General features: G+C 37.5%; 1 protein-coding gene across 1 annotated transcript in view; it reads left to right on the plus strand.

Annotated features, from left to right (window-relative positions):
- The window catches only part of VWA3B (von Willebrand factor A domain containing 3B), a 431,643-nt gene that overhangs the window by 196,270 nt on the left and 222,974 nt on the right, over positions 1-12,399 (plus strand). Inside the window, exon 11 of the mRNA XM_042783482.1 lies at positions 393-524. Coding sequence (XP_042639416.1) covers positions 393-524 — 132 coding nt within the window. The remainder of the gene's footprint in view (positions 1-392; positions 525-12,399) is intronic.

Genomic DNA, 12,399 nt, shown 5'->3' on the forward strand with positions numbered 1-12,399 from the left:
AATGACATGAGACAAAGTATATGTGAACTGCTGTATGGAAAGTGAATTTGCTCTGTAAATCTTCACCCAAATCACAATAAATAAATAAATAAAGTCAAAATTTAATACTATATTTTATATAAAATTTATACATGTATGGGATATGATGATACACACACACATGTAGAATATACATTTCTAAAGGTCTTATCAACATCCAAACTATATACATCTTATTTAAATGCCTTTTGTACTAGAAAAAAATTTCTGTATTGAGAGTAATTTTTAGCTGCTAGAATTCAAAATAGATATCATAAATACCACAGTGATTAAAATGTATCATACTGTGAGCTGTCCTAACCTTTTGTTATATTTGCATGGTTTTATGGTTAAATGATAATTGTTTCTTACAGGAACAGCTGAAATATAAAAATAAATTCAATTTTGTGACATTTGATGCTCAAGCAGTTGCCTGGTGTGAAAAACTTGCTGATATTAATGAAGATAATTTGAAAAGGGCTCAGTCCTGGATTAGAGACATTAAGGTAAGATGGAGACTAAGTCTGGGATAGAAGCCTGACTATCACGTGTGTATTTAGTTTACTCATGAAATAGAAATTCTTGAGGAAGTACTTTGAACTCCAAAGTTGGCAGTTGCTTCATATAGGCATTCTCTTTGTTAATAAAGATCACATTAATTCAGTCTCATTAGTTAGTATATTAAAGCTTAGATAAGGCTCTAAGGCTCTTTTCACAGCACTCTATTTCCAGAACTAACTGCCATTGGCTCAATCTCAGCCCCTTTGTGAAAACTAATTTGAAAATACTCCTTTTGATTTTTTATACTCAGCGTCATACAGATTTGTTCTTTTATAAAATTCATTAATTGTTTCAAATGATACATTCCACCTATACTTAACAGTGGCCTTTTTTCAATTGAAACAAAATTTTGGAGACATACAGTATAATCTGGGTGCTTAGTCTTTAAAGCACACAGAAACACTGGGGAGCTGAACGAATATAGTCAGAACATAAAATAATTCCTTCAGGCCTACATTTTGCTTGGAGAACTATTGTTCTTGGCATTAACACAGACTAAAATACTTTCTTTTTCTTAGACTTTCTCTTGTCTTGAACTTAATTTTATAAATTCTAGAAAATATTTTCTGCCAGTCTGTGGCTTGACTTTTTATTTGCTAAATAGGGATTTTCACAGAGCAAAAGTTTTCAAGTTGGGTAAATAAAGTACAAGTTGGCCAGTTTTTTAAATAGATTGTGCTGTGGGAATCATATCTAAAAAACTCTGAAAAATCCAGCATCGTGTAGATTTCCTCCTGCTTTCATCTAGAAATATAATTGCACATTCTACATTTAGGACTATGGTCCCTTTTGAGTTCATTTTTGTATAAGATGTGATGTATAATGCAACATGGTTTATTGAAATGACTTTCCTTTCTCCACTTAATTACCTTTGCTTCTTGGTTAAAAGTCATTTGACTTTGTCTGTGTGAATCTACTTATAGGGTCTTTATTCTGTTTCATTGCTTTAGGCACCTATTCTTTTGCCAATTTTACCATAATTTTATGTTAAGTGTTGAAATCAGGTATCATGAGTCTCCCAACTTTGTCCTTCTTTCCAAAATGTTTCCAAAATGTTTAGCTATTCTAGTTCCTTTGGTCTTCCTGACAAATTTTATAATCACTTTGTTGAAATGTATAAAAATGTGTACTGAGATTTTGATTGTAATTGTCATTGCAGTAAATCTATAGATCAAATTGGGGACAATTGATAACATTTTACATCTCTCCGTTTATTTAGTTCTTCTTTGATATTATTGTAAATGATACTTTTTCAGCTTTAAATTTTGCTTGTTTATTACAGTGATTTTTGTATATTGACCTTGTATCATGTGACCTTGCTAAAATCACTGACTAGTTCTAGGAGCTTTGCTGTAGATTACTTGAGATTTTCAGTTATCCTAGCTATTTTATTTCTTCTTTTTTCAAGCTGGATAGCTTTTATTTCTATTTCTTTAATGCACTGGCTAGATGTATGGTTTTATTTCTGTACTTTCAGTCTATTCCATTGATCAAATTGGGAAGTGTGAGTCCTTCTGCTATGTTCTTCAAAGATTGTTTTGGCTATCTGAGGCCCCTTGTGGTTCAGCAGCACAGTGGGTAAGGCATTTGCTGCTAGCCAGAAGGTTGGTGCTTCAGACCTACCAGCTGCTCCATGAGAAGATGAGGCAATCTATGACCATAAACATTTACAGTCTTGGAAACCCTACGGGTGTCACTTTGAGTCAGAATTGACTCAATGGTAAAGGGTTTGGGGTTTTTGTGCATGTGTGAATGGTTCCATAGGAATTAGAAGATTATTAGCTTTTCCATTTCTGCAAAGAAGGATATTGGAATTTTGATAAACATTGCTTAGAATCTATAGATTGTTCTGGATACTACTGAATCTTAACAGTATTAAGTCTTCTAGTCCATGAACACAGAATTTCCATCCATTTATTTCCAAACCAGAAACCAAACCCATTGCCATTTAGTCACATCCATTTATTTAGGTCTTCTTTAGTTTCTTTCAGTAATGTTTCATAGTTTGCAGTGTAGAAAGAAGTCTTTCATTTCCTTGGTTAAATTTATATCTAGACATTTTATTCTTTAAATGCTATTGTAAATGCAATTTTCCCTTCATTTCCTTTTCAGACTGCTCATTGATGACGTATAGAAACCTGGCTGATTTGTATGTGTTGACCTTATGCCCTGCCACTTTGCTGAAGTCATTTATAGCTCTGTTAGCTTTCTTGTGGATTCTTGGGACTTTCTAGATACAGGATCATGTCATCTGAAAAAAGGGATAGTTTTACATCTTCCTCCTTAATTAAGATCCCTTTGATTTCTTTTTCATACAGTTTAAGGCTTGTCCTTACCTTGTTTTCATTTGCAGCTCCTTGCTGCCACCCTTTGCCTGCTATTTCAGAGTTCTCACAAGATTGAGTATAGATTTTAGTTGCTTATCTTGTTGTTTATGGGGAGGTGGGCTGGATTTTAGAAGTGCTCATGTTGCCATCTTCTCAGAAGTACAGTTTTTCCTTATAACTTCTTATAACATTTGCTGTCATTCATTTCACTTCCCATAAGGTATAATCACCAGATACATTATTGTTATTGTAACAAACTGTTCTGTTAGACAAATTAAGAATAGAAAAATAAAATATTTGCTCTTTTTTTCTTTAAGTAGATCTGAGTTTCTGGCCTATTTAATATTCTTTATCTCAGAAGAACTTTTTGTAACCTTTTTTTTTCTTTTTGTTCCTCTTTTTCTTTGTTTCTTTTCAGCCTTCTCTAGCTTTAATTGAGCAATTTATATGATTACATTTTCTCTCCTCTTTTAGCTAATTATTGTACTTCTTTAAAAAAAATTTTAGCAGTTGCCTGAGAATTTGCAATGTATATTTAATTCAAGTTCACTTTCAAATAACACTACAGTGCTTCATGGGTAGTGCAAGTATCTTATAACAGAGTATTCTCAGTTTTTCCTTATCACTTCTTATAACATTTGCTGTCATTCATTTCACTTCCCATAAGGTATAATCACCAGATATATTGTAGTTATGTTATTTTGAACAAACTATTGTGTCAGACAAATTAAGAATAAGAAAAAATATATTTGCTCTTTTTTTAAAGTAGATCTGAGTTTCTGGCCTATTTAATTTTCTTTATCTCAGAAGAACTTTTTTTTTTTTTTTTTCCTTCCTTGTAAGGCAGGTCTACTGGCAACAAATTCCACCAATTTTTGTTTGTCTCAGAAAGTCTTTCATCTTCTTTAATTTTTAAGGATGATTTTCCTGGGTACAGAATTCTGGGTTGGTGGTTTGTTCTTTTAGCAGTTTAAATATTTCACTCTACATTCTTCTTTACTAAAATGGTTTCTGAAGAGAATTCTAATGTACTTATCCTTGTTCCTTTATAGTTAGTGTTTCCTTCTCCCTCTGCTTCATTCAGGATTTTATTTGCCTTTGATTTCCTGCAGTTTGAATATTATATGCCTTGGTATAGATTTTGTGGTGTTTATCCTGCTTGAGGCCCTCTGGGTTTCCTGGATCTGGGGTTTGTATCTGTCATTAATTTTGGAAAATTCTCTGCCATTGTTACTTTAAATATTTCTTCTGTTCCTTTTTCTTTTTCTCCTCCAACTGGTATTTCCATTATGCATATTTTACCTTTGTAATTGCCCCACAGTTCTTGGACATTCTGGTTCCTCTTTTTTTTTTCCCATTCTTTTTTTTCTCTTTGCTTTTTAGTCTAGGAAGTTTCTATAAAGCTCACTGATTCTTTCCCCAGTGTGCAGCCTACTTATGAGCACATCAAAGGCAACCTTTATTCATGTTGCAGTGTTTTTTCTTTATAACATTTTCTGCTGATTTTTTCTTACAGTGTTCATTTCTCTTTACATTTTACATTTGTTCTTGCTAATTTCTACTTTTTCCATGAGTGCCCTTTGCATATTAATCATGTTGTTGTTGTTGTTGTTAAGTACCGTTGAGTTGATTCCAACTCATACCGACCCCATGCACAACAGAATGAAACACTGCCCGATCGTGTACCATCCTTACAATCTTTGCTATGTTTGACTCCATCATTGTAGCACTGTGTCAGTCCATCTTGTTGAAGGTGTCCCTGCTTTTAACTGACCCTCTGCTTCACCAAGTATGATATCCTTCTCCAAGGACTGGTCCCTTCTGACATGACCAAAGTAAGTGAGATGAAGTCTGGCCATTCTTGTTTCTAAGGAGCATTCCAGCTGTACTTCTTCTAAAACAGATTTGTTCATTCTTCTTACAGTCCATGGTATTTTCAGTATCTTTCACCAACACAAAATTCATATGGATCAATTCTTCAGTCTTCCTTATTCATGGTCCAGTATTCACATGCCTGTGAAACTAGTGAAAATATCATGGCTTTTGGTTAGGCGCACCTTAGTCTCCAAAGTGACCTCTTTGCTCTTTAACACTTTAAAGACGTCTTTTACAATAAATTTGCCCAGTGCAGTATACACATCATCTGATTTTTTTGACAGCTGCTTCTATAGGCATTGATTGTGGATCCAGGTAAAATGAAATCCCTGACAACTTCAATCTTTTCTCCATTTATCATGGTGCTAATTAATATTCATTTAACCATATGAATATTAATGATAGTTATTTTAAATACCCAGTCTGATCATTTCAAAATCTCTGCCATATCTGAATCTAGCTCTGATGTTTGGTTTTTCTCTTCAGACTGGTTGGTTGTACTTTTTGTTTGTTTGTTTTCCCTTTTAGCATGACTAGTAATTTTTGTTGAAAGCCAGCTTAATACATCACTTGATGTATCAAGTGAGCTGAGGTAATTAGGCCTTTAATGTAAGGTACAGGAGCAATAGGTGTCAGAGGCTGAAACTTCCTCTAGTAGCCTTGTTTTTGTCTCCCCGGTTGTCTTCGGGTTTCCCTAAGGTCTGAGGCTTTCCTAGCTAATATCTTGTTATTATAAAGGAGCGTGATCGATGTGGCAATAAGGTGGGGGGGGGGGGAAGGAAAGCATTCTATGGTCCTGTGATTAGGTTTCCATCTTTAGTGAGCCTGTGCTCTGGACTGTGACCTACAAAAATACCACTCAGCTTTTTCATCTTGTGGCACAGTGCATAAGGTATTTGCCTGCTAACCAGAAGGTTGGCAGTTAAAACCTACCAGCTGCTTTGTTGGAGGAAGATGAGGCAATCTACTTCCATAAAAATTTATAGCCTTGGAAACTCAATGGGGGTCGCTATGATTTGGAATCAACTCAGTGGCAGTGGGTTTGGTTTTTTTGGTTTTAAGTGAGACAGGAAGGCTAGAGGTGGTTAGAGTTGGGTATTTCTCTTCCCTCTTGACAGCTTAGGCTCTGGTGAAATAGTTTTTGAAGGTGAATTTTTGTTAAGGAGAACAGAATGCTCTGGGAACAATTCAAAATGTCTACTTTTCCACTCCTTCTTCTAGAAGCAGGAGGGGATTTTGCTGTAATTTTTAACTTACAAACCTTGTGGGACTTCTGGAGGTAAAACTCATGAAAGTGTAGGGACTCCAACTATGACAGGGTCCTCCAGAATATTTAACTCTCAAGCTCATCCATACTGAGTCTTCAGGAATTAATCAATCACAATTTAAGTGTTCCTACCACAACTCTGGTAGCATAGTGGCTAAAGCACTTGACTGCTAACCAGAAGGCTGGCGGTTCAAACCCACCAGCCACTCCTCGGAAGGAAGGTTGGGCAATCCTACTTCCGTAGTGATACTGCCTCGGAAACCCAAGGAGGGGTCGCTATGAGTCGGGGTCGACTCGACGGCACATAACAACAACAACAACAACCACAACTCTGGTAGCATAGTGCCTAAGGCACTTGACTGCTAACCAGAAGGCTGGTGGTTCAAACCCACCAGCCACTCCTTGGAAGGAAGGTTGGGCAGTCTACTTCCATAGTGATACCACCTCGGAAACCCAAGGAGGGGTCGCTATGAGTTGATGGCACATAACAACCACAACCACAACAGTGTGCTTTGGTTCCTATGCTGCTTCTGGTAAGCTGAGATTCACTGTATTTGCTTGTCTCTAACTTCTGGTGCAGATGTTTGCTTTATGATTCAGTATTCTGATAAACTGAAGAAGAGCTATAGATTTTCAGTTTTTCAGCTTTTTTCTTATTTGGGGGAATGAAAATGATAATTTCCAAACTCTTTACATGTTGGACTGGAAAGTGGAAGCCTATTCATTTTATTTTTCCAGTCTATTTTCTCTTTGTTGTTCAGATTGGGAAATTTCTATTTTTCTATGTTCCAGTTCACTGATTTTTTTCCCCTTGTGCCTGTCATTCTACTGTTGAGTCCATGTACTGAGTTTTTTTTAATTGTATTTTTCCATCCTAAAATTTCCATTTGGTTCTTGATATCCTCTATTTATCTGCTGAGACATTCTATCTCTTTGCTGATACTTTTGAATTTTTCTCTTGATGCAAGCAGGTGGATAATTGCTACTTGAAACATTTTTCTCATGGCTGCTTTAAAATATTTATCAGATAATTCTAATGTTATCGTCATCTTGGTTTTGGCATCTACTGATTGCCTTTTTTTAAAAAATTGTATTGCGCTTTGGGTGCAAATATGCAGAGCAAAATTTGTTTTACATTCAACAGTTCATGCATTTGATTTCACACCCTGATTACAATCCCTGACAATAACAAACTGTCCTCCCCTCCCATGTGACTGCTCCCTCCCTGTGCCCTTCTTAACTATGCACTCCTGTCTGTCCAGCTTTCCTCTATGTGAATGCCGCCCCTCTGGTGCCCCATGGCTGATTGCTCTAAGGGGTGTATCTCTCTCGAGTAGGTGAGTGCATCACCCTGAGGTAGGTGTTCTGCATGTAGGGCTGAGAGCCAATCCACGAGAGTGAGTCCAGTTCTAGGCCCAAAAGTTAACCCGGGGACGTACTCTTGGGGGTTCTACCGGACTGTAACCAGTAATTCCAGTGATTTTTGTGTTTTTGAATTTTGTTCCACATTTCCCCTCCCACTCTATCTGGGATCTCCAGTTCCACTGATTGCCCTTTTTTCATTCAGTTTGATATCCTCCAGGTTCTTTGTATGATGAGTACATTTCAATTGAACTTTTGACATTTTTGTATCATATATGAGACTCTGAATATTATTTAAATTTTTTATTTAGTTAATTTTGCCTGACAGTGCTGTCAGGGGATTGATAGATTCTGCCTTGTTACTGCCAGATGGAGATAGAAGTCCAGATTCCCCACTCAATCTCTTTTGACACAGGAGAGGGAGAGGCCCCTTATTAATGCAAGTTTGGGTGGACACTGTGGGGTAGGGGGAGGGGAAAACTAATTTCTAGCCAGCAGAGATGAAATCCTTGCTCACGACAGGCTTTCTCTGATACTACCCTAGTGGGAGAATTGGAGAATTTCACTTTATTTATCCTACTTGGTATCTCTGATCTTCATGGTTTTGTGTCTGTCATTCTTTTAGGAAAATTCTCAGCCACTGTTTTTCAAATTTTTCTTCTGCCTTGTTTTCTCTCTCTTCTTCTGTTTCCACTTAGAGTGTATGTTAGACCATTTGATATTGTTACCCAGCTCTTTTATACTCTTTTCTGATCTGATTTATTCTATTCTGTGTATTTTAGTTTGAGTAATTTTTACTGACCTATCTTCAAGTTTACTGATTATTTCTTTGACTGGGTTAACTCTACAGATGAACCCATTAAAATACTTCTCTGTATATGTTACTGTGTATGATAGTTGGAGCTGTGTATCAACTTGGCTGGACCACAGTTCTGTGTGGTTTAAGCAGTTGTGATGTGGTTATTCCTATGATGGGATCAGATGTGTATGTTTTGAGCAGCCAGTCCATTGAGGGGGAGTTTCCCTAGGGGTGTGGCCTGCTTCCAGTATATTTATGGACATCCTGTGAAGGGAGACACTCTTCTGTGGATTGGGATTCTGTTGTGCTGCCTACAACTGTCCGTGAGCAAACAGTCCACCATTCGGCCTGAAGATCTTGGAATCATCATTTGTTGGAGTCAACAGCCAGTATACTGCCTGCCAAACTTGAGCTCCTCAGCCCCTGCAACTGCATGAATCAGGAAAGGCCTCCAGCTTGACGCTTGATCCAAGAACTTTGGACTTGCCAGTTTCTATAATTGTGTGAGCTATTTTCCTAAGATAAATTTCTCTTTCTATATATATATATAGGGAGCTCTGGTAGCATAGTGGCTAAGACACTTGCCTGCTAACCAGACGGCTGGCGGTTCAAACCCACCAGCCACTCCTCGGAAGGAAGGTTGGGCAATCCTACTTCCGTAGTGATACTGCCTCGGAAACCCAAGGAGGGGTCGCTATGAGTCAGAGCCGACTCGACGGCACATAACAACAAACAACAACAACATATATGTATAAGCTTTACTGGTTTTGTTCTCTAGAGAACCCAGTCTAACACACTGTGTTTTTCATTTCTAGTATTTCTAATTTGATTCTGTCTTCAGATTTCTATCTTGCTGCTGAAATCATCCATCTAGTCTTGAATATTCTCCACCTTTTCCATTAGAGATTATAGTGTATTAGTCATAGTTATTTTAAATTTTCTATCAGATAATTCATACATCTGTGTCATGTCTAAATGTGTTTCTGAGGAATACATTGTCTTTTGGCAATGTATTCTTTATTCTTTCCTTTGTGTATTTTTTAAAAAATATTTTTGTTGAAAGCTGGATATCATGTGCAGTACAGTAGAGACTGGGATAATTTTTATGGCTAGAATTGAACACACTTTTCTTTCTTTGCAGGGGGTAGGAGGAGTTGGAGGCCTAAAGTAATCAAATTATGAATTGGGCTGGGTTGAGGTTTTTTTTTTTTTTTTTTTGCTATTTTTACCATCAGTCTACCATACCTTCAAAACCTTTTGGTAATATTTTGTGTTTAGGGTAGGAGCTGGTTTATTAAAAGATTTTTTCCAGTGTTCACCCTCAGTTTTTGATTTTTACTTTACACTGAGTCCATCTCTTATAAGTTACTTGTTAGTCAATACTTGTAGAGGAGTGGTGGGAATAGACATTCTTTGAGTAAGCCTTAGTTTTAGTCAGGTATGGTGTTTCAGAGTCTCAGGGATGTGACCTTCTCAGTAGTTCTCCCCTTAGTCTATTCATGCCTAGTGGCAGGAATGGTAGTTTTCCTTCTTTACCCTTCTTTTCCCTCAGCTACCATGAGGGATTTAACCCTCATGGTAACTGTTTTTTGCCCTCCCATCTGCACAGATTGAAGCTTTTGTTCTATGGAGAAAATAGAAGAAAAATGGAGTTTCATGCACCTAGTTTGGTTCTTCTGCAATTCTGCACAATGAAGACTTCTCATGACTTTCTCAGTCTTTTCTGTGAGCCTCCTGTGGAGTTTGTGGCAAAAAGCCTGCCAGAGAATACAGACACCTCCTACGCTTGTGACCCCTAGGCTGTCATTCTCTCTCAATAGTTTACATATGCCCATCTTCCACCAATTTACCAGTCATCTTAGCTGAAGCTGTCTGGCTGCATCTTGGCCCAGAAAACCAGTACTTGGATCTCAACTAACTCTTCAGGAACCTGTTTCTCCTTTCATTTGGGCCTGTTGGTTGCCCTGTGACCTGGGCTTTCTGAAGGACATAACAAAAGTCATAAACTTGCCATTTGTCTGGCATTTATTCATTGTAAATTTGAGAGTGATGCACTTGCTGGTGGTGCTCTATATTCCGTGGAAGAAACTACAGGAGTTTTTTAAACAGTTTCTTTGCTGTACCACCAGTTATCCTTTTTCTTTAGTGGTCTGGGATGGGACCTAAAAACTGGCGTTTTTTAAAAGCTACTTGGGTAGCTCTGACATACAGCTAAGTTTGAGAACATAGCTATACAGAAATAACATGCAGTCCAAATTCCTTAGGAGAGCATGCAAGCCCTTTACAAGTTTCCTTGTAGGACCACACAATAGTTAAGAGCATGGACTATGGAGTTGACCAGACCTGTTTTCAAGGACTGCTTACCACAGACCAGCTTGGTGACCTTGGACAGATTCCTCAAGCTCTTCATGTCTTAGTTTCCTCAGTTGTGAAAAGGGGATAATGGTATCCATTTTAAAGAGTTATTGTGAGGACTAAAATCCCTAGTGGTGCAAATGGTTAATGCACTCAGCTGCTAACTGCAAGTTAGAGGTTTAAGTCCACCCAGAGGTACTTCAGAAGAAACACTTGGTGCTTTAATTTCAAAATATCTGCCTTAGGCTAGGTTCTCTAGAGAAGCAAAACCAGTGAAGCTTATGTATGTGTGTGTGTGGTGGGGGGGAGGTTGTTATATATATCGGACTGGATGCTTTTCTTGACTCGGCATAGCTGCAGGCCTGGCAAATCCAAGATTTGCAGGTCCGATGGCAAGCTGTAGGCTAACAAATCCCAAGAACAGCAGGTAATATGGAAGGCCACTGGCTCAAGTCCAAAGAATCAGAGCTCAGGTGATAAAGCAGATGGAGGATACAGATTGAGCAGAAAGCTAGAGAACTTTGCCAAAATGTTCACATATATTGGAAGGAGGCCACACCCCTGAGGAAACCTCCTTTCAACTGATTGGCTGCTCAAAGAAGATTAGATCAGATTACTACATCATAACTGCTAAACCACTGAGAATCATGGCCCAGCCAAGGTGACACACAACCATGACTATCATAAAATCAGCCACTGAAAACTCCATAGAGGGCAGATCTAGTCTGATATACATGGGGTTGCCATGAGTCAGAATCACCTTGATGTCAACTGTTTTATTCTAATGAGGATTTAAAAAAGAGCCTGCATCATGTTTCTACACGAAGAGATCTCTGATAAGGAAATTAGGAAAACAATACCATTTACTATAGCTGCCAAAAGATAAAATACTTAAGAATAGATCTTACCAGTGATAGAAAAGACTTGTATGAAGAAAACACTAAAACAAGAAACTGAAAAAGACCTATATAAATGGAAGAACATACCTTGCTCATGGGTAGGAAGATTGAACATTGTGGAAATGTCAAAACTACTCAAAGAAATATATAGATACAATGCAATTCCAATCCAGATTCAGTTGACATTTTTTAAAGAGATGGAAAAAGCAATCATTAATTTTATATGGAAAGGAAAAAGACTTCAGATAAGCAAAGCACTACTGAAGAAGAAGAACAAAGTAGGAGGTCTCACACTTTCCAATCTCAAAACCAACTATACAACCCCAGTAGTCAAACTAGCCCTAAACCAGGCTTAGCCCTAGACACACAGAGGGGACAGAAAAGAAAAAAAAAAAAATTGCTGCCTGGTATTGGTACAATGATAGATACATAGAGCAATGGAACAGACCTCATAACCCAGAAATAGATCCATTCACTTATGTACACTTACGGATCTCAGACAAAGGGCAGGAATCCATTAGAAGAGGAAAAGACAGTGTCTTGAACAAATGGTGCTGGCAAAATTGGATATTCATTTGCAGAGAAATGAAGTAAAATCCGTACCTCACACCGTACGAAAAAAACTAACCCAAGATGGATCTAAGGCTTAAATGTAAAACCTAAAATTATAAAGATCATCAAAGAAAAAATAGTGGCAAACTTAGGGGCCCTAATTTATGGCATAAATAGACTATCAAACATAACCAAAAATGCACAGACAGTAGCAGAAAAACTAGATGACTGTGACTTTCTAAATATTAAATTATTATGTGCATCAAAAGACTTCTCCAAAAGAGTAAAAAAAGAGATGAGGCGGGGCAAGATGGCGGACTAGGCAGAAGGATTGCACAGACCCTCTTCAACAAAGAAAAGGGAAACCAATTAACACAGACACAG

This window comes from Orycteropus afer, unplaced genomic scaffold, assembly GCF_000298275.1.
Source record: "Orycteropus afer afer isolate SDZICR_OR568_19922 unplaced genomic scaffold, OryAfe1.0 scaffold00017, whole genome shotgun sequence".
In the NCBI taxonomy this organism is placed as follows: domain Eukaryota; kingdom Metazoa; phylum Chordata; class Mammalia; order Tubulidentata; family Orycteropodidae; genus Orycteropus; species Orycteropus afer.